The following is a 22,310-nucleotide window of genomic DNA, read 5'->3' on the forward strand; positions in this document are numbered from 1 at the left end:
CAATTTTGAGTTGAACCATAGGTATCACAACATACAGAATTTGTTGCCAGGAGTGGGGGGTTCTCACAGGGCAAACTATGATGAAAGATTCAGGACAACTCTCCATTTTTCCATCCCAGGAGCTGTTCCCTCTTTCTTCTTACTTTCTGAAAGGAGGAAGTGGTTCTAAGGGGACAACTTCCCTCTTGATGAAATTCTCTAATTACCAGTAATTTGGGGGCTGAGGGAAAGCCCAGGTGGCTCAGCAGCAAAGAATCCACTTGCCAGTGTAGGAGACACAAGAGACTCGGGTTTGATCCCTGGGTTGGGAAGACACCCTGGAGAAGGAAATGGCAATGGGCTACAGTCCATGGGGGTCACACAGAGTCAGACATGACTGAGTGACTGAACACACGCACATGTGCCGGATTCCTTCCTAAACACTGTGTGTTATTTTCATTTACTCTCCCTGGCAAGTGAGTAAGGAAACCAAGACACAGAGAAGTTGAGTATCCCACCACAGACACACACACACACACACAACACATCACACTGGCTAGTCGGTGGTGGAGCCAGGACTTAAATCCATCCCATTCAAGTGACTCCAGATCCTATACCTTAAACCATCACCTGCTTCTTCCCTGTTTCCCCTCTCCAGAACCAAGCCACTTTCCAGTATGAATAACCCCTCCTCCAGGAAGTCTTTCCTGGTTCTCCTTCAGCACTCTGGGTGTCGGGATGAAACCTGTCATCTTCCTTGATTATCACTATGTAAGCACTGATTTGGGCTTCCCTAGAGACTTCACTTTCACTTTTCACTTTCATGAATTGGAGAAGGAAATGGCAACCCACTCCAGTGTTCTTGCCTGGAGAATCCCAGGGACAGAGTAGCCTGGTAGGAGGCCGTCTATGGGGTTGCACAGAGTCGGACACGACTGAAGTGACTTAGCAGCAGCAGCAGCAGCAGTGGCTCAGTGGTAAAGAATCTCCTTGTAATGCAGGAGATGCGGGTTCGAACCCTGGGTCAGGAAGATCCCCTGGAGGAGGAGATGGCAACCCACTCCATTATTCTTGCCTGGAGAATCTCATGGACAGAGAGCCTGGCAGGCTACAGTCCACAGGGTCACAAAGAGTCGACCACGACTGTAGCGACTTAGCACACACATTGCCCTCTAACAGCCATTATCTCCAAATGTTTTCACAATTCCCTCACTATCATTTTACAAAAGAGAAGGCTGATGCTTTTGCCTCTTGCCTGAGACCACATAGCCAGAGAGTGGCCATTTGGGATCTTAACCCAGGCCAGTCTGTGCCAAAGTCTTAATGTTGCCACAGATGCTAAAACACCAGAGATTAAAACCAGGAGCCTCTGCCTGCCTCCCTCTGGCTCCAGAGCACACTGGGTGCTGAACCTGGGATCAAGGGAATAGAGAGCTTTAAACAGAAGAGAGTGGGATAGCAGTCGGCATATTTGGACCTAAGTCATGGGCTTCTCTGATAGCTCAGCTGGTAAAAAAATCCACCTGCAATGCAGGAGACCTGGGTTCTATCCCTGGGTTGGGAAGATCCCCTGGAGAAGGGAACAGCTACCCACTCCAGTATTCTGGCCTGGAGAATTCCATGGACTCTATAGTCCAGGGGGTCGCAAAGAGTCGGACATGACTGGGCGACTTTCACTTCACTTCACATCACCACCACCCCTTGCAGCCCGGGTGTCGTGATCTGTAAGCAGGTGTTCAGTGGCCTGAGACTCTGAGCTCAGCATTTCATTTCCAGGGCCCTACCTTGGACAAGTGCTTCAACAACCATGTCAACTTTCTCAAGGCACTGTGGGGATGAAAGCAGACAGTTATTGTGGAGGTTCAGGGCAGTGTCCACACACTGTCAGCACCCTTCCAAAAGGCTCCCTGGGACTTCCCTGGTGGTTCAGTGGCTAGGACTCCACGGGCACAATGCAAGGGGCCTGGTTGGCCCATCTCTGGTTGAGGAACTAAATTCCGCATGCTGCAACTAACACCCAAAGCAGTCAAATAAATGTATACAAAATGTTCCCTGGAACCCTGGTTCAGCCACTTACTAGGCCCATGACCTTGGGGGAAAACCACTTAAACCTCGATGTGCCTCAGTTTCCTCATCTGTAAAATGGGAATAATAATCATACCTAGCTGGTAGGGTTGTTTGAGGTTTAAATAAGGTAATGTACATGCAAAGTGTTTAGAACAGTGCCTGACACAGCACCACATTCAGCAGATTCCTAGTACTAATCACCTCCGCGGCTATCACCACGAGAGCTCCAAGGGCTGGGCGGCCAAGCTCCGAGTTTTGCCGACTCACCCTCGCTGGGCACGTCCGGCCCCCTCTACCCTGTGCCCCCGCCATGGGCCTGAGTCACCCCGGAATGTGCGTCACCCGCGCCCCTCCCACTCCACGACCTGCAGACTCACCCTGAGTCAGCCTGCCCGGCCACTTCCACTCCCGGGACCCCGCGCGGCGGAGGGCAGGCGGCGAGGCGCCCCCCAGCGGAGGGCCGAAGCCCCGCGCGCGTCGGGCAGCCGGGGGCGGCAGGAGCGGAGCTCCCGCAGGGGCGCCCGCTGGTGGGCGGGACCACCCTGGGGCCAGGGGAGGGAGACTTTCCGCGCTGCCCGCCTGCGCCCCCCTCCGCCCGCGCGGAATGGTACGGCCCGCCCGAGGTTAAAGCGTGGGGGTGGAGGTGGCGCGTCCCGCGACGGCCCAGGCAGCGGCGACGGCGGAATGATGGGTCTCCGAGCGGGAGGAGCGCTGGGAAGAGCCGGGGCGGGCCGGGGGGCGCCCGAGGGACCTGGGCCGAGCGGCGGCGCGCAGGGCGGCAGCATCCACTCGGGCTGCATCACCGCCGTGCACAACGTGCCGCTGAGCGTGCTCATCCGGCCTCTGCCGTCTGTGCTGGACCAGGCCAAGGTGCAAAGCCTCGTGGACACGATCCGGGTGAGGCCCCGGGGAAGCCGGCTGCTGGGAAGGCTTCGGAGGAGGGAGGTCGTGCTGGACACGAGAAGGGACTAGTTCAGTTTCAATCGGAATTCAGCCTTTGCTCTGTGACCTTGAGCAAGTTTGGGCCTCTCTGGGCCTCTATTTCGTCATGGAGCAAGGAGACTGGAGAAGGTCCTTAAAATAACTGTCTCTGACTCCTATAAAGGCAGCACTTGATATGGGCTTCCCTGGTGGCTCCTGGTAAAGAATCTACCTTCAGTGCAGGAGACCTGGGTTCCATCCCTCGGCCGGGAAGACCCCCTGGAGCATGGCAACCCATTCCAGTATTCTTGCCTGGAGAATCTCATGGACAGGGGAGCCTGGCAGGCTGCACCCCATAGGGTCACTCAGAGTCCGACATGACTGAAGCAACTAAGCAGCAGCAGCTTTTTCATACCAACCCTGTAAGGTAGATACTACTATTGTTCCTCTTACAGACAAGGAAATGAGGCCCAAGAGGATCCAAGCAGCTTGTCCAAGGTCAGGCATTTTAGAAAGTGGCACAGCCTGGCCCCAGTGCCCAGCTGCATGGCCAGCACATAACCTGTGTGGTCACTTCTGCCTGTGGCAGTGGGACTGGGGGTGTCCTGTCTGCTGGGAGGACCTTGTTTGAACTGGAAATGGGAGAGAATGGGGTCAGCCACATCTCAGAGAGAGAGCTCAGGAAGGTCGGGGTGATCCTGGAGGGAGGGGACATGAGTGTCAGGTTAGGCCTGCGCAGCATCGTGTCCGCAGCCCCCAGACCCTCAGAAATGGCCCCAGGAGACCCCGAGGCCCCACCAAACCTCTCTACTGCTTGCCTGTTGTCTTTCAGTCCTAGAGTTTACACTGCTGCTTCCACTGTCTGGAACTGCTTCCCAGAGAGCTGCAGGGACTGGTCCCTCGCTTGGGTCAGGTGCCTGCCTCCTGGCAGCCCTGGCTTCTCTAGGTCTCCCATTAACCTGAGTAGTTCGCCTTGGAAGCATAATTCAGGATAATGCCTGAGTTATGTTATCCGTGTGTTTGTGTTTTATTGTCTCCCCTCCCCATCTCATTTGAACTCCAAGGAGCTGGGATTTTGTCTGGTCATAGCACGAGCACGGTGCCTGGCTGTTTGTGATAGATCTGTCCAGGGATACTCTCTCCTACCCCTGGGCCTTTGCACAAGCTTTTCCCCGCTGCCAGAGACACTCTTTCATCTCTTCTTTACTGTTTCTATCTCCTTCTTGGTCTTCTGTCAGTGTTAGTGTCTTCCTTGACAGCCCTTGTAGGGTTAGGGGCCTCCTGTGGGCCCCCAGCCACCTCCATACCTGTCAGCACATCTCTGATTCCGTACAACCAGGGTGTAATGGCCTCAGACACCTGTCTTCCGCACCAGCACCATACATTCTGGGAAGCAAAAACCAGGCCTGGCTTTGTTTATGGCATGTATTAGTTTTCTAGGGCTACTGTAACAAATTCCAGAAACTTAGTGACTTAAAACCAAGATTTTATTACTTTATAGTTCTATAGTTCAGAAGTCCAGCATGGGTCTCATGGGCTAAAATCAAGGTATCAGCAGGGCTGCATTCTTTTCTGGGGTCTCTGGGGGGGAATTCATATCCTTGTCTTTCCCAGCTTCTAGAGGCCACCCACATTTTTGGCTCATGACCTCTTTCCTCCACCTCGGAAGCCAGCAACATTAGATCTCCTCTTGCTCCTCTCTGTTCCACATTTAAGGTCTCTGGTGATTACTTTTGGCCCATCTGAACAACCCAGGATAATATCCCCATCTCAAGATCTTTAACTTGATTCCATCTGGAAATTTCCTATCCCTTGGGAGTAACATATTCACAGGTTCTGGAGATTAGGATGTGGACATCTTTGGGGGCTGTTATCCTGCCCACCCATCATCAGAGCCCTGACACCCAGCACAAGGCTTGCCTGGCACAACTGCCTCTCTTTGCTGCTGAACTGTCAGGCAGGCTGTGCTCCACACCTAACTTATATCAGCTTCCCAACTTCATCAACAGCCTATAGGGTATCTATTCCCATCTTACAGATAAGGAGCAATGCCCACTGGCAAGGCCCCTTGCTTACACCTCCCTCCCTACCCAGTCACCTCCCTCTGCCCTCCAGCTGCTCTGTGGAGGAGCTGGGATTTAAATTCAGGTTTGCCTTGTGCAAGAGCCCCAGCTCATAACTGCTGGGCCTTACTGCTTAATAATAACTTCTGGGATAAGTGGAAAAATGAATCCATCAATGCAGCCTAAGAAGGGACTGCTTTAGGGCCAGTGTGGGAGGCCTTCTAGCAACTTACTTAATTCCATCTCCCCCTACTCCATCCCACCCTGCCCCAGACTTTCCGTCTGTAGAGGTCCACCCACTGTCCATCTGGCTACTCAGGCCCTGAACAGGAAGTTAGCTTAGATTCTCTTCTTCCTCTTCTCACATTCACCCCTCCCCTGGGATCTGCCCCCTGAACATGTCGCAGACCTGACCACCTCTCCCTGTCCTCTCAACGCCCTCACCTAGGAAAGCCTCTTCTGCTGCATGCCTGCTGGGGCCTCGCCTCTGTCCTCCCTGCTTTTGTCTTTGTCCACCTCACCAAGGCTGCTTTCTCATCACACCTTTCTAGAGTGTCCCTCATATCATGTCACCCTCTCCTGTTTAAAACACTCTAGGACCTAAGAGGTATAAACTTCCATTTATAAAATAAATGAGTCGTGTATGATATGTGCAGTGTCGGGAAGATAGTCAAAAACTACGTAATATCTTTGTATGTTGACGAATGGTAACTGGACTCAATCATGGTGATCATTTTGAAATGTATCAGTTCAGTTCAGTTGCTCAGTCGTGTCCAACTCTTTGCGACCCCATGAATCGCAGCACGCCAGGCCTCCCTGTCCATCACCAACTCCCGGAGTTCACTCAGACTCACGTCCATTGAGTTAGTCATGCCATCCAGCCATCTCATCCTCTGTCATCCTCTTCTCCTCCTGCCCCCAATCCCTCCCAGCATCAGAGTCTTTTCCAATGAGTTAGCTCTTCGCATGAGGTGGCCAAAGTACTAGAGTTTCAGCTTTAGCATCATTCCTTCCAACCAGAAACTAACATAGTGGTGTACATCAATTATACTTCAAAAACAAACAAACTCATAGAAAAAGAGGCCAGATTTGTGATTAGCAGAGGTAGGGGTGGGAGGGGGAGGGTAAAGAGAAGGAAAATTGTATGCAGTTGGTCATAAGGCACTAACTTCTATTATAAGATAAGTAAGTACCAGGGATGTAAAGTACAATGTGATAAATATAATAAACACTGTTGTGCATTATATATGAAAGTTGTTTAGAGAGTAAGTCCTAAGAGCTTTCATCACAAGGAGGCTTCCCTGGTGGCTCAGATGGTAAAGAATCTGCCTGCAATGCAGGAGGCCTGAGTTCAATCCCTTGGTTGGGAAGATCCCCTGGAGAAGGGAATGGTAACCCAGTATTCTTGCCTGGAGAATTCCATGGACAGAGGAGCCTGGCGGGCTGCAGTCCATGGAGTTGCAAAGAGAGAGACTAATACAACTGAGAGACTAACACTTTAGTCACAAGGGAAAAAAGTTTATTTCCTTGGTTTTGTACGTATATGAGATGATGGATGTTCACTGAACTTATTATAGTCATCATTTCATGACGCTTTAAGTCAAATCATTTTATTTATACATTTAGCTTATACAGTGCTGTACATCAATTGTATCTCAATAAAACCTTTCTGGCCTCTTCTGTTCCACAGAGCCCTGTCTCTTCTGGTTACGCTGGCCTCTTTACCATGCCTGCAATACAGTGAGCTTGTTCTGGCCTCAGGCATTTTGCATTTGCTATTCCCTCTGCCTGGAACACCCTTCCCACGGGTAATACTCACTGTGTATTACTGAGCCGATTCCATGTGCTAAGTGTTGTTTGAAGCACTGTATATCTGTTAACTCATTAAACCCAACAGTTCTATGAGGTGGTTGTGTCATCTTCATCCCCATCTGGGGCAACTGAGGCACAAATATGAATTGCCAAAGGTCACAGAGCAATTAAGTAGTGGAGCTGAGATTTGAACTTGGCAGTCAGGCTCTTTCTCTAAAGATTCCACCTCTCTGTCTTCCCCAGGGAAGTTCTCTGTGTTCAGGTCTCTGCTTCATTGTCACCCCCATCGTTGTCATGACAACCTTTGTTATTGTCTTCATAGCATTTATCACTCTAGCAGCCATGTGCCCCATGATGGCAGGGGCTGTGTCTGTACCTTATTCCCAGAGTCTAGAACAGTGCCAGGTAATATATACGTGGTGTGATAAACGGTTAACAACCTGGGGGTGGGAAGAAGCCCTGATTTGTAGTATCTGCCAATTGGTGTAAATACTCTTACCATGACTGATTTTCATGCTACCAAGGTCAACGAGCTCACAAAACTGACCCTATAACTGTTGCCTTTCACAAACCAGCGTGAGCACCCGGAGGAGTTCAGCCCAGGTTAACAAAGTCTGCTTTGCAAACTGTCCAACACGGTGCCACGCTCATTCACCCTGTGTCCTCTTGTCTCCAGGAGAATCCAGACAGCGTTCCCCCGATCGACGTCCTCTGGATCAAAGGGGCCCAGGGCGGTGACTACTTCTACTCCTTTGGGGGCTGCCACCGGTATGCAGCCTACCAGCAGCTGCAGCGAGAGACCATCCCCGCCAAGCTTGTCCAGTCCACCCTCTCAGACCTAAGGGTGTACCTGGGCGCTTCCACACCAGACTTGCAGTAGCAGCCTCTTTGATACTTGCCACCACTAGCAGGAACCTGGAAGACACCTGGCCTCCAGTGGACTAGCCCACACAAAGGTGTAGCAGGAGTGCATTCTGTTTGTGCGTGGCAGGTGGGTCTGGCTTGAAACACCCTCTTAGCTAGCTGCAAGACCTTGGACTCATGACTGAACAGTGTGGGAGCTCCACTTCCCACCTTGGGGAAAATGGGGTCCTGTGTTTGCTCTTGAGGGATTATAGAGAGCTGAAATAAGAAAGGAGATGGATTTGGAGAGTCATATGCTACTGGCTCCAGATTCCCAAGGACAAAGATCCTTCTGCATTTCAGTCCTTGTATTATATCATGTGAATTCATTCATCTGCAAGTGAAGGAAAACCTAGGTTACAGTGACTTAAACAAAGTGAAGTTTGCTTTTCCACATAGCGTGAATTCTGAAGACAGCTGGCTAATGGTACTGGTTAAACCACTCAGCAATGTTAGGGCACACGTCTCTGGTCCTTTCAGCCTTTCCCTCATTGCTTGTCACTTCACAGTCACAAGATGGCTGCTGTACCTCCAGCAATCATGGCTATGTCCAAGGAAGAAGGGAGTCAGGGAGGAGAAAGGGCCCAGCCAGCTGGATCCATCAGCTTCTATCAAAAATTCAGGACTTTTCCAGAGGCCTGTTTCCTGCTCTCTTCCCCTGTATATTTCTATAGATCTCCTTGGCGCAAACCAGGTACAGTAGCCACCCCAACTCAAAGAAAGCTAAGACAGCAGGAACACAGTTATCACAGTTGAGTAGATCAATCATATCCCATCTCCTAGAACTCACACAGCCTCCTAAAAAATATTGGAATCCCATTGCCAAGAGAGAAATGAGAAATTGTGTATCAGCCTTTGCTGAGAAACAAACAATTCCCAAACTTGGCAGCTAAAAACAAGTTGTTTATTTGTCTACAATTCTGTGGGTTAGCAATTTGGGCTGGACTCATCTGGGCAGTTCTACTGATCTTGCCTGAGGTCACTCATGGGGTTGTATGCAAATCAACTGTCACCCAAAATGGCCTGCATGATCTCAAATAGCCTGACTCCCTTGTCTGGGCCGTAGATGGGCTGTTGGCTGAGTGACGTGGTTCTCCTCCAGGTGGCCACTCCATCAGTTAGTTCAGGCTTATTCTCACGATGGCATCAGGGCTGAGAGGAAGAGAGAGAGAGAGAGAGAGAAGTGGGACATGCATGAGGGGGAGGAAGAGTGAGAAAGATGGAGAGAGAGGAGAAGCTGCAAGGGTTTTTTGAGTTCTAGGCCAGAACTGGTGTAACATCACTTCTGCTAAGTCCTTTTGGTCACAGCACATCAAAAGTTTGGCTCATATTCAAGGGCTGGGGAAACAGACTATACCTCATGGAGAAACTACAAATGATTTGTGGCATTTTTTCTATCTATCATAAAGGACTTTGGATAGCAAATAACAGTGTTTCTTTGTTTCTTTCTTGCCTGGGGCCTGGCTCTGTCCAGGCTGAAGTCACTAAGACATTGTCCTGGCCCTGCAGAGGGAAAAAAGTGAGGGGCGGTGGATGGGTCTCTCCTAGGGCTGGGCCCACTCTGGGAGGGCCCTCAACATCTGTACTCTGGTAGGTTAGGGCGGGTAGGCCAGGTAGGACACTCCAAAGGAGCTTCTGAAATCCTATAGCCCTGTGGGGAAGGGAAGAGGCAGAGGAAGGGTGCAGAGTGAGGTGGACCTTACTCTTACTGCACTGCTGAGGTAACTCCATCACGTGGCATTTTCAAACTTCATTTTCTCCAGCTCAGTAAGGAAGACAACAGCTTTCCCACCCATTCTCTATCCCAGGGATTGATGACTGAGGTGACCAATGGAATTTAAAAGGGATGTAGTCTTAAATGCAGTGTGATATCCTGGATTGGAACTTGGAACAACAGCAACAAAAGGACATTGATGGAAAAACTGGGAATCTGAAGAAGGTCTGGATTTTAGTTAATTTACACAAATGTTGATATTGGGATAGGCTGGGTGCGGAGTATATGGGAACTCTGTACTGTATTTACAGCTTTTCTGTTAATCAAAAATCACTTCCCAATAAAAGTTTATTTAATAAAAAGAGAGGAGTAATTACCTTAAACCAATGGTTCTGGTTCACAAAATAGGTTTGCTGAATCACAGATGATCAGACTGCACCCCCAGAGTTGCTGATTCAGATGGTCTAGGGTGGAGCCTAAGATGCTTTTCCAACAAGTTCCCAGGTGATGTTGATGCTGCTGATCAGGGACCACAAACTGAGAACCACTGATCTAGACTGTGTTGCTTTTTTTCAAGTATGGTGACAGCCCTTCACCTCCAATGGAGAAGGAATTGGGTCCCAGGAGATCCATGTTTTGGAACTAGCTTGTGTACCCACTCCATATGACATTGGACAAGCCCGTTCCTGGGGCTTGTTCCAAGTTGTCTAATGGACTGTCTACCCTGAGATTTGTAGTGGCGGTTGGGGGCGGGGCGGAGGGTAGCTAAGGACATATTTATAGGCTGCAGTCAGGACTTGCTGCTTCTCATGTGAGACACCCACCTGAATCCACTGAGTAGCAGGGTGGTTACCCCTTCTTGGAACGATTTCCCTTCCTACAGATAAGGCCCAAGGCAGCGCTAGGGGTACTACTGGGCACTGAAAGGAAGCTGCAGAGCAGACTTGGAGCGGGAGGGACTTATGGTTCTTAAGAAGAGGTGCTGGGTTTCGAAGCCTGAAACCTGGTCGCTCTCAGTGGAGACTAAGAGCTGCATTTCCCGCTTGGGCCAGCAGATGGCGCTGCTTTCTGGCTGCCCGAGCGGCGCGGGGCCTTCTCTACAGAATAACTGCTGTGAGAAGAGGGAAAGATGGAGGGGTCTGACTGTGAGGGATGCCCATAGATTGCCCAGAGAAGCCAGGGCTTCAGGCAGGAGAAGGAGGCCTGGCTGGGAGTTTGGAGTTTCAGGTTTACTTACCCTTGTCGGATTTTGCTCTCTGGCCCTGAACACATCATGGCGTCTCCAGGCCTGTCATAGGAGATTAGGGTCTCTACACGGGGTGTGCTGGGCCAACTTATCTCAAACTCACCTCCTGCAAGAAGCTTCCAGATCCTCCAGGCTGAGCTCCATGCCTATTCTGGGCTTCCCCTGATCCAAAAATGTGTCCCCTCCCCAAACAAACTACTGCCCCAGGGAACTTACTACTACTACTACTAAGTCGCTTCAGTCGTGTGCGACTCTGTGCGACCCCATAGACGGAAGCCCACCAGGCTCCGCCGTCCCTGGGATTCTGTAGGCAAGAACACTGGAGCGGGTTGCCATTTCCTTCTCCACCAGGGAACTTGGGTCCAGTGGAACTTAGGTCCACTATATAAAGTGAAGTCGCTCAGTTGTGTCTGACTCTTTGTGACCCCATGGACTGTAGCTTACCACTCTCCTCTGTCCATGGGCTTTTTCAGACAAGAGTACTGGAGTAGGTTGTCATTTCCTTCTCCAGAGGATTTTCCTGACTCAAGAATCGAACCTGAGTCTCCCACATTATAGGTAGATGCTTTATCGTCTGAGCTACCAGGGTAGTCAGCAAACATGTAGGGACCTCTTATTTCCTGTACTGCCCTGGAACAAACCCCTTTCACCATGGTAGACTTTTTAAATGTTTTATTTTCACAAGATAAATGTGTGTATATTTACCTTTTAAACATGAAGATAGCAAAATGCTAAATAATTAATATTAACAGAGTAAAATATGAGAGGCAAGCTGATATCCACCATGACTCCTAGTCCTGGTTATCTCTTTGCCCTCTCTGTTTGTAGAGTTAAACACCTTCATGAATTTGGCATATTCCCTTCCAGATCTTTTTCTAATTTAGTCGGTGTGTGTGTGTGTGAGTATACAACATTTTTCTTTTTTACTTAATTTTGCAGGTCATATTTCTTTGCTAGTGATGTGCCTTAGTCCTCCACCCCATGAGTGCCTTTGTTCTTCTCCCAGAGTCTCCCTCATTCTAGTTGCTTCTTGAAAGTGAAAAAAGCAAAGTGAAAATGTTAGTTGCTCAGTCTTGTCTGACTCTTTGCAACCTCATGGACTGAAGCCCACCAGGCTTCTCTGTCCATGGAATTCTCCAGGCAAGAATACTGGAGTGGGTAGCTATTCCCTTCTAAGAGGGATCTTCCCCATCCAGGGTTCGAACCTGGGTCTCTCATATTGAGGGCAGATTCTTTACCATCTGAGCCACGAGGGAAACCCCCTGATTGATTCTCAGAGGGGCCTTTCTTATCACTGTTTAAGGTGTCCCCTCTCCCATCATTCTATCACCGCACTAGGTTTTATTTTCTTCACGGCATTTATCACACTTCCCGAAATTATCTTTTGTATCTGTTTAAGACTGTCTCATCCACTAGAATGTAAGTTCTTGAGGCAGGACTCGATCTGTCCTTTGAGTGTAGGCCCAGTGCCAAGAACTGCCCGACAGAGGCTTCCCTGGTGGTCCACTGGCTGGGAGTCCAAAGTGGAGGACTCAAGTTCAATTCCTGGTCATGGAACTATAATCCCTATGCCACAGGGCAACTAAGCCCCCTCACCACGACTAGAGATGCCACAACCAAGAACTGACAGAGCCAAAAATAAATATTTTTTTAAAGCTGCCTGACACATAAATGTTCAATAAAAATGCTAAATGAGTAAAGTCCATATAGGCTAGCTCATTCTTTTCATTGCTGCATGGTGTTCCAGGGTCTGCATATAACCATGTATTAGTCATTCTGTTAATGACTTTGAGGGGTTACTGTTATTTGCTGCTATAAACGCTTTCTGCCATCATGCTCTGCACTCAATCAGCTTTGTACACAGGAGTGGCACAGCCTGGCCTGTGCATGAGTGTTGGCTAATTGCTCTCCAGAGTGGCTGTTCCAAGTGCCTTTCCCTGAGTTTGGGGTAGGGGTGGCAGGGGTGGGGGGGAGGGGGAGGAGATTTCTGTCCCTGCACTCCAGCCGGTATTTCTTAACCTGTTTTGGATGGTGAACACAGTTGAGAATCTGAAAGACAGCCATGAGCTCCTTCTCCAGAAACACACACAAATCTGAGGATATCTGAGGATTTCTGAGTATGCCTGGATTTAAAGGTCTTATCCCCCAGGCTCTGGATCCAGTGTTGTTTCATTGCATGGCCAGGAATGAATGCGGCACACACAGACAGGGGTGTGAACAAATGAATAAATGGGCTCTAGTTTTGTGAGGGTAGATAAAAGTGCTCAGACTCTGATCTGTCTCCGGTCAGAAAAAAACAGCTATGTGGGAGGTGTGGGGGGGTCCAGGCCTGCTCTATCTTGGACGCTGAGAACCAGATCCAAAGGCTCTCTAGACTAGGTCTGGGTGGCCCCACTTGTCAGCCCCAGCAAGAGGTAGGCCAAATCTGGCATCCAGGGTAAAAGCTGGGAACCAGAGAGAGGCCTTGAGTTCCCTGGGCCAGATAAGGACACCGCAAGGCGTTCCCCGCTGCCTCCCACCCAAACCATATTTGCTCCAGTGTTCGCAGGCAGCCTTTGGGGTTCGAATCCCACCTCTAGCTCTTCCTCAGAGCAGGAACGTAGCGGGTGCTCATTACAGAAAGGCTCCACCGTCAGCACCTCCATACTTGATGCAGCCGTCCCAAGAGCTGGACAGAGAGGAAATGATCTTCCTTGTTGGACAGAGGGGTAAACTGAGGCCCGAAGCGGGGGAGCCGGGTTAGTCGACCGCACACAGGGACCCCCGCCCTGTCCCCGCCGGCCCATCCGCCCCGCCCTCCCCGCCGGCCCCTTCCCCGGGCCTGACCCCCGGCGCTGCCTGACAGATGACCTCAGCTGCCGCCAATCCATTGGTTCCAGCTCCCGGGGGGAGCGCAGAACAAAGCGCGCTTTGTGGTGGGGCCGTCCCCTCCCCCGGCGCGCCGCCGCCGGGACCCCCTCCGGAACTCCGCGCGACGCCCCCCGGCCGACAGCCGTGTAATGTCTTCCAGGCCCGCGCGGCTCCTTGCAGAGCCCCCGGAGCCGCGCTCGCCTCCCCCGCCCGCCCGATGGGGCTCCCCGGGCGGCGGGATGGGCGGGGGGCGCCCCCAGCGGGAGGTCGCGAGGGCCGCCCACCTGTCCCCGGGGAGGGAGCGGGAGGGCGCGAGGCATCAGCCCCAGCGGTCCCGGCTGTGGACGCCAGGCAGGTGCTGCCGCTGACAAGCTGAGTGCTGCCACACTGGGTGGAAAGTGTAGGAGACTGCGTTACTATTATTGTTATTGTTGCCATTACTATTGTTAAGTATTTTGTGATTGTGAGGGGAGTCGCTTTCACAGACATAGGTTTGCATCTTGGCTTTGCCACCTGCTGGCCATGGAACCTTCGTGAGCGCGTCCACCTCTCAGAACAGCAGCGATAGTAGCCAGCATTTCTTGAGCACATACTTTGTGCCAGACCCTAAGTGCAAAGGCTTTGTGCTGTGCTTAGTCACTCAGTCGTGTCCGACTCTGTGCCACCTCATGGACTGTAACCCTCGAGACTCCTCTGTCCTTGGGATTGTCCAGGCAAGAATACTGAAGTGGGTTGTCATTTCCTTCTTGAGGGGATGGAACCCAGGTCTACCACATTGCAAGCGGATTCTTCACTGTCTGAGCCAATGAACTCATTTAATCCTCACCACAAATTTAGGAGGGATGGTTATCGTTCCTCTTTCACAGAGAAAGGAACCCTGGCCCCAGCTTTCCTGAAGACACATTCAACTCCTGTGCCTCAGTTTCTTTGTCTGCAAAACAGCTCCCCAAGGGCTATTCACTCTTATTGGTCTTACCTCCTTCCAGTTGAGGACGCAGGGCTGGGAATGCTTGCTCCCTGGCTTGCTCAGGAGCACCCCACATGGGTCTGCCCCCAAACCCTGTCTTTTGAGGACTCTCCCTAGAGGGTGATGCTCTTGCTGGTTTCTTTTGGGCTCATGGGGGAGGGAGGAGTTGGAGGAGTGGCTGCCTGCAGCTGGGAACCTTTCCCCTGAGAGATAAGCTTCCACATCTTATGCTGCCCTTGAGGGCTGAGGAGGTGAGGGCAGGGAGGTGGGGATGCCATGTGCAGAGAGGGGACCAAGGAGCCGGGACGGGGCTGGGAGTGGCTGCCCCAACCCTCACGCACTCCCTGGATGTTCCTTCTCCTGGGGACCTATGGGGCACCAGACACTGCTCCAGGTGCTGAGAATATCAGAGTACAAAACAGATGGAAACTCTCATCCTCTTGAAGTCCACTTGCGGGAGATGAGCAAGAAACACACGTGGAACATGTATGAAATGTAAACTGCAGTATCTGATAGTGTTGAGCGCTGCGAGGGAAAAGCAGGGGAAGAAGAAAGAAGGAGATGGGAAATATCAGTTTCATTAAGGTGTTAGGCTTCTCCAAGGAGGGGGCATCAACCTGAACAGAGAGGAGAGAAGCCCTATGGCTGTCAGAAGGAACAGCACTGCAAAAGCCCTGAGGTGAGAGCCCCTTGGAATGTCCAGGAAACAGCAGGGCGGCCGGTGTGGGAGGGGCAGCCTGGATGGGACAAGGCTGGGCTGGGCAGCTGATGTGGTGGGAGAGGTGGGCACCGTCAGCCTGGCACTTTGACTGGGAGCCATGTGAGGCTTGGAGCAGAGGAAGGACTTAGTGTCTCTGGCTGCTGAGTGAAGCAGGGTTGGAAAGAGGGTAAAGGGGAGCCTGTTGCTGTCACCAGGGCCCCAGGTTCTGGTCAGTGGGTTGGATCAGCGTGGAGAGAAGTGACCAGAATCCGGATGTAATTTGAAGATAGAGCCCAATAATTTTCCAATGGATGGAACTGGATCTGAGGGATGAGGGTAGGAGAAAGGACTCTTCTGACCCCCAGATTTAAGAGACCACCAGCCCTTTTCAGAAACTTCACTGCAGGCCAGAATGTAGGCAGAGTCCCCAGGGTGAAACCACTCTGTCCCCAGTGCCCTGGAGGACTCAGCCAAGCATGAGACACACATTAGGGCTTCCAGTTCCTCAAGAGTGCAAAGAGGAGGTGAAGTTAGAAACATGTTTCCTAAAATCCCATCAAGAGCCTCCCTCCTTCACAATTTGGGCCACTTGGGACAGGAGGGCTCAGTATCACCTATAGGAACCACTGTTTTTGAATTGTTAAATCTATTTGCTTTTGTTTTACTTAAACAACAAAAAATTTTTTAAAAGAAACGAGATAGTTGGACTAAATGGAAAATTAGTAGCAGGTGACATAAAACTATGTGATGATCAATGTAAACAGTGTAAACGTAACACTGTTACTTTGTCCAACTTCTCTCTCCCCCTCCCCCCTTCCCCTCTTTCCTTCCCTCTCTCTCCCACCCCCACCAGTTCAGGACTTTCTCCTGGACTCAAGAGACTGTAAAAAGATGAGTCATCTTGCTCTCTGTGTCCTCACCCTTTTTGTTTTATTTAACAGACGAAAGCACTTCTTAGGTTATTTAAATGCTTCCCGAGTCTAAAGGCATTTAATCCTCACAACAACCACATGCAGTGGACACGCTTATGATCCCCACTTTGCAGATGAGGAAGCTGAGGCTCAGAGGCATGAGGCCCCTTGCCCACAGTCACACAGCAGGGCTGAGGTAGACCCAAGAGGCAAACCTAGTCAGGCCCATTCTGAAGGCCACTCCTCCCGTGAAGGCATATTATTATCACTATGAATGTGCTGAACTACTGGAACTAGAGGAGTCTTTGGTTAATTTTAAGTCAGTACATATTTATTGCTGCTGCTGCTGCTACTAAGTCACTTCAGTCGTGTCCGACTCTGTGTGACCCCATAGACGGAAGCCCACCAGGCTCCCCCGTCCCTGGGACTCTCCAGGCAAGAACACTGGAGTGGGTTGCCATTTCCTTCTCGAATGCATGAAAGTGAAAGTGAACTCACTCAGTCATGTCTGACTTAGCGACCCCATGGACTGCAGCCTACCAGGTTCCTCTGTCCATGGGATTTTCCAGGCAAGAGTACTGGAGTGGGGTGCCATTGCCTTCTCTGACATATTTATTGAGTGTCTACTAAAATGAAAGTCATATCGTAACACCTTTACTTAACAGTATTTGAGGATTGAATTTAGAAAACAATTCCAGGTTCCTCGCCATCCGTGCCTTGAATGACTTGCCCTTCCCCACCTCATCCCACTCCAGCCAGGCAGGCTGCTTCACAGTTTCCAATTGCTTTCTGACCTCGGGGCCTTTGCACTTGTTCTGGGCTCTGTTTGGAATGCTCTTCCTCTGGTTCTTCTGGCTCCCACACATTCTCTAGGACTCAGCTCTAGTATCAAATCCTTAGGCTTCCCTTGCTCCTTCATCTCCCCCATTGATTCCCCCATATTCTCACCATTTTTTTCCTTCATGGCTTGTAATTGTTTCATTTACCTGTGTACTTGTTCTTTATCTTGCTGCACTGCTGTGATGTAAGCTCTTCAACCTGAACCTAGTGGTTCAGCTTAGAGCAACTAAGCATCTGGGGTGAAGAGCCCAGAGAAGAGCAGGCTGGGGGAGGGGCATTTGTGTTGTCCCCAGTCAGGGAAGCAGATGTGTTTGTGGAGCCATAGAGGGCAAGGGGTCACCAGGAAGACCAATTTAATGTGAGGAAAAGTCTTTCACATAGTCCTAACATTTGGACATTAGAAAAGGCCATGTCATTGGGTAGTGAGCTCCCCATCACAGGGGCTATGCAAGTTGAGACAGGATAGCCCCTGGTATGTTGGGGCTGTGTAGGATTACTATCAGTGGGTAGATATTCATTCACTTGCTCATTTACCCATTCATTTATTCTGTCTTTTATCTATCCATTTATTCATTGACTCCACTCAGTTCATAAAGGATCCACCTGCAATGCAGGAGATCGTGATTCAATTCCTGGGTTGGGAAGATCTGCTGGAGAAGAAATAGGCTACCCACTCCAGTATTCTTGGGCTTCCCTTGTGGCTCAGCTGGTAAAGAAGCCACCTGCAATGCGGGAGACCTGGGTTGGGAAGATTCCCTGGAGAAGGGAATGGCCACCCACTCCAGTATTCTGGCCTGGAGAATTCCATGGACTGTATAGACCATGGGGTCACAAAGAGTCAGACACGACTGAGCGACTTTGACTTTCACCTGTCTTGCTTTCCATGTTTCCCAGACTGCTGTGTGATGGACAACCTTCATGACTTGGCCAGACCCACAGGGCATCTGTGTTTAACATCTTAATATATATGTTATGCACATAATTTAAATATATATGTGTTTTAAAATCAACTTTATTGAGGTAAAATCTATACAGAATAAAATGCATCTGTTTAAGGTGCACGGTACAACATATTTTGACAAATATACACACCCACGTAACCGCTACCTCAGTCAAAACAGAACATTCCATTATAGTCAGAAGTTCCCTTGTAACATCAGGCCCCCAGCACCAGCCCGGTCCCAGACAATCACTTTTTCAGAAAACGCCAGCACTTCTCCATAGCTTCTCCAGGGCCACTTTGTACTCTCACCAGTAATATCCAAACAGGAAAAAAAAAAAAAATCAGAATCCCTTACCACAAATAAAAAGTAACTGACCAAAATGAGCAAAATGGAAACAAAACAATATTATCAAATTCTAGCTGGATACCATTGCCTGTAGAAGTTCTGGGTCCAAGACCAGCTTTGTCCAGGTGAGAGAGAGAACAGAAGAGACTGGGAGAGCACACACGTGATCCACGGGTGTTCGAAAGATGTTAACAGCATCGCTGGAGACTTTCTCTTTGGCCTATTGGAAAATCTGGAAGATACTGAAAAAAGAATGACATTTTCATGGTATATTTGTTTTTTAATACCTTCTTGTTCACCCACATCATCTTTGGTCCACTCCCACAATCACCCCACTGATAGAGATTCCATATTTGGGAAACATGGCAGCTCCTTATCTCCCCTTTCATCCACCGCTCATTCATTTATTTACAAAACAAGTGTTAGCAGCCATACTGAGCCAGCTGCTGGGGCTAGGAGAGACACTCTCAGCCTTGAGGATAGCATAGTGGCCAACACCTTGTAGACTGTGAGCAAATACCTGTTGCATGCATCGTTGTGGGTTGAAAGACACAAACACTCACATTCTCCTTGATTCTCTAAGCTGTTGCTCCAACAATGTCTTCCTAGGACAATCAAGGAAGGCTGCCCTAAGAAGGCGGCCCTTTAGCAGAAACTTGACCACCATCTTCCATTCATTTGACAGATCAGGAAACAGGGGCACAGACAGGTAACTTTCTCAAGGTCACATAGGAAGAAGAGAGGAAATGAGGGATGGGCAGAGCCTAGAACTCGGGGCCCCAGCCCACCGTTTATCCCAAGGGCTCGGCCAGGTCCCAGACTGGCAGACCAGGGGGCAGGGCTGGGGAGGGGGCCCCTAGGCCCTAAGTCTGGAATCCATTTGCTCTGGCCCAGCAATGTTTTCCCAGGGAGGAGTAGGAGGCCCTGGCCCTACCTCTGCCCCCACCCCTCCACCATCTGCTCCCTGTTTATTTATTTATACTTAAGTCTCACCTCCCAACCCTGCCAGGGGCACAAAACATACTGGCATCCCTGCCGAGAGGGGAATAAGGGGGAGAGAGGCACTGTCAGCCCCCATGGCCAGGGGAGCCCAGGTCCGAGAGCCCCGCTACCCTACCCTGCAGGGACCAGCCAGGATGACTGGGTTCAAATCCCAGCTGTGGGGCCTCTGGGCTGTGTAAGTGCTCAGTGCCTCTGTCTCCTCATCTGTAAAATGGGGTTACTAATAGCGACCACTGGTTTTACCAGCACTTCATGGAGTTACTAGTGAGATTCAGAACGTGCTTCAGATAGGGTCTGGCACAGACAGGCTCCCAAGTGTTTCTGTTGTACTGTGTGACCTTGCTCAGCACCCTACCCTCTCTGGCTCTTTCTTTTGTTTCTGCAACGGTGGCTACTTCAGGATCTAAGAGGTTCCAAGCCTAATGTCCTGAGATTTGCGAGGGCTAAAACCGCAGTCCCCTCCCCAGGACCCACACCCCTGGCCCTGACCAAGATGGATAATTGATGCCAGCCCTCTGCCTCCAGTGGACTTTGCCCTCCAATATCCCCTAATCTGCAGGGGGTAGGAGGGGGGCAAATCGACACCTTCCCCAGCCCTGCACGAGGCAGGGGAGGCCCTTCCTGAGATCTTACCTCAGCTGCGGGAATCATCATCCCCTGGAAGGCCAGTCTGGCTGCCATCCGCAGAGGTGCTGCTGCACCGAATATCTGCAAATGCAAATCCCAGGAAGCGGGGCCCAGCTGCTCATTAAAGACAATTAGCTCAGGGTCTGTCAGCTGGGAAGAAGCTTCGGGCAACTGCTCCCACAGGCTTTGTTCTGGGGCTGCGCTCCACGGACCAGCCTCCTCCTCCCTGAGCTTCAGGGGGATGGTGGGCACCCGCTCCTCCCCAGACTGATGCTCCCCTACGTCCCCTGGCCTCCTGCCTGAGTCTTCATCGCCCTAGACCCATTCTCCTCTCTGAGTCTACAGCACCCTCTCCTTCTGTCCCACCAACCTCTTCTCTGTGCCCCCAGCCTCTCTCTGAGTCCCTGTCACCAAAAGCCCTTCTCACCAAGCCCTGGTGTGTTTTCCTGAATCCTTGTTCCTGTCTCTGCTCTCACATCTCCCTTGAAGACCCTCTTCTCTCACTAAGCCCCGCTTCTCTTCCCCCATCCCTCTCTCTCAGCCCATTTCTAGCCCCAGTTTGGCCTCCCGAGCCCCCTACCTCCTTGCACACCGCACACTACCAGGTACCCTCTTGGGCCTGTGCCATCCATCTACAGGGCTTCTGGACAGGGCGGTACAGGTCAGCTAGACAGACCCCTCCACTCTGGGGTCTACACTGTCATCTGGTAGCCACAGGGGGGCAGATTTCTGTGAAGAAGGGCTAGCAGGCAGGGTTGAGGAGCCACCTCACCAGGGAGCGAGTGCCCATCACCCGAGCCCAGAGACAGACACCTGTTCACAGCTGCGACTGGGCTCCTGGCAGTGCAAAGACACAGCAACCCCAGGAGACTTGAAGGCCAGGAGCCTTCTTGGGTCAGCAGGCCCAGCTCAGTTCTACATTCCTTCTGGGGAAGGAGGGTGAGTTGGGGAGGATGGGTGGGGGCTTCCATAACTAGAGAGGGATGAGCAGTGGGAGTTTTGAGAGGCCGATGGGAGGTCGTGGAGACAGTCACCAGCCTGCTTCACTGCCTACTGGACCATGTGAAGCATGTTCGCTCCTCCTTGTCCCGAGGAAACTGAAGCTCAGGAGGAGCTGCGATTGGACCAAGCCGGGCTCACTCCATATCCCACTTCACTACAGCCAAGCCTCCCCAGCCAGAAGGAGAGGAGAGGACTTGGGTGAGCCCTGTACCTGTCCCTGTCCCTGCCGGATGGCCCTGCCTGGAGAGAAGAGTCTGGGGGAGCAGTAGCCCCAAGGAGGGTAGGGTGATGGGGGAGGGAGAGAGGAGGCAGGTGTCTGTGGGATCGTCTCTCCTCTCCTCCTCAAGCCTCTCCCCCACCCAAATGGGCCCCTGACCCCCCCAACCCCGTTCTCATCTGGCCTCCATGTGCTCAGCCTGCACCTGAATACACACTCGCCGACGATCTGTCTTGGGCTGTCACAGGATCAGTGGGGCTCCCAAGGCCCGGCCCAGCAGGGAGCTACAGGGAAGTCCCTAACGAGAGCTAAGAAGGAGAGCAGGGGCCTGAGCCTGGCCCTGGCGTCTCATCGAGGGCAGCCCCTGGAAGGCCTGGTTCCCCAGTGGGGAGACCCAGCCACTCTTTCGTGCCTAAGACCCAGGATGCTTTCCAAGTCTCCTTCTCCTTCTAACTTTGGGGGACCTGTTCCTTCCCCACTCTGGGCCTCGGTTTCCTTGTTTGTGAAAGGGAAGGGATTGTATCTCAGGTAGAAATAAGGTTCTAAAACCAGCAGGAGGTCTTTATGTGCAAGTATATCTCCAAAACGTTAAGTGAAATAAAGCAAGATGCAGAGCGATGTGTGTATCGGCTACATTCCGTGCACATACAGCTCTCAAAGAGGGACATGTGTGCATTAGCCTGCCTAGTGTATAACCTGCTGGAACACTTCTGGAAGGACACAAAAAAGCAGCAGGAGTAGGGATGGCTCATGAAGGAGACCTGGTGGTGTCTGGAGATGGGGTGGGAGAGAGACTCGTCTTTACACTCCTTTGTACTGTTGAACTCTTGGTCCCTGTTTACGTGTTCTGTAGTCGAATAGGAACTACATTTAATGCAAAAGATGTATGTGGGTAGGAAGTATGAAGAGAAGCAGAATATCTTCATTGTCTTAATGTATCTCCCTATCAGGAAGATCCCCTGGAGACAGAAATGGCAACCCACTCCAATATTCTTGCCTGGAGAATTCTATGGACAGAGTCAGACACGACTGAAGCAACTTAGCACACTCACACAGATAATGACAAAGAGAAACAGGATAACTTTACCGTGGGCAAACTGGCAGACCCCACCTTAACCAAGTGATCAAAGTGGACATCAGTAGTAATGGGGCAAAGTGAAATTGTGTGCCCCCGCATAAGCATCACTTCTGTGGTCTTCT

General features: G+C 51.0%; 1 protein-coding gene and 1 long non-coding RNA gene across 2 annotated transcripts in view; one reads left to right on the plus strand and one right to left on the minus strand.

Annotated features, from left to right (window-relative positions):
- Positions 1 to 2,596, minus strand: part of LOC138417128 (uncharacterized) — a 42,001-nt gene extending 39,405 nt beyond the window's left edge. The window contains exon 1 of the long non-coding RNA XR_011247995.1: positions 2,424 to 2,596. This is a non-coding gene — a long non-coding RNA (uncharacterized lncRNA). The remainder of the gene's footprint in view (positions 1 to 2,423) is intronic.
- SRXN1 (sulfiredoxin 1) lies at positions 2,449 to 9,821 on the plus strand. Its single transcript, XM_069546878.1, has 2 exons — positions 2,449 to 2,943; positions 7,519 to 9,821. Exons 1-2 carry the CDS (start codon positions 2,731 to 2,733, stop codon positions 7,720 to 7,722), a joined length of 417 nt encoding a protein of 138 aa, XP_069402979.1. The 5' UTR covers positions 2,449 to 2,730; the 3' UTR covers positions 7,723 to 9,821.
- The last annotated feature ends 12,489 nt before the right edge of the window (positions 9,822 to 22,310 follow it).

This window comes from Ovis canadensis, chromosome 13 (assembly GCF_042477335.2).
Source record: "Ovis canadensis isolate MfBH-ARS-UI-01 breed Bighorn chromosome 13, ARS-UI_OviCan_v2, whole genome shotgun sequence".
In the NCBI taxonomy this organism is placed as follows: Eukaryota; Metazoa; Chordata; class Mammalia; order Artiodactyla; family Bovidae; genus Ovis; species Ovis canadensis.

What these genes read in the sequence shown, in the direction of transcription:
- SRXN1 (XM_069546878.1), top strand. Translation starts at nt 2,731, where the DNA reads ATGATGGGTCTCCGAGCGGGAGGAGCGCTGGGAAGAGCCGGGGCGGGC. An exon ending in GCCTCGTGGACACGATCCGG is followed by an intron (nt 2,944 to 7,518) that starts GTGAGGCCCCGG and finishes TCTTGTCTCCAG; the next exon opens with GAGAATCCAGACAGCGTTCC.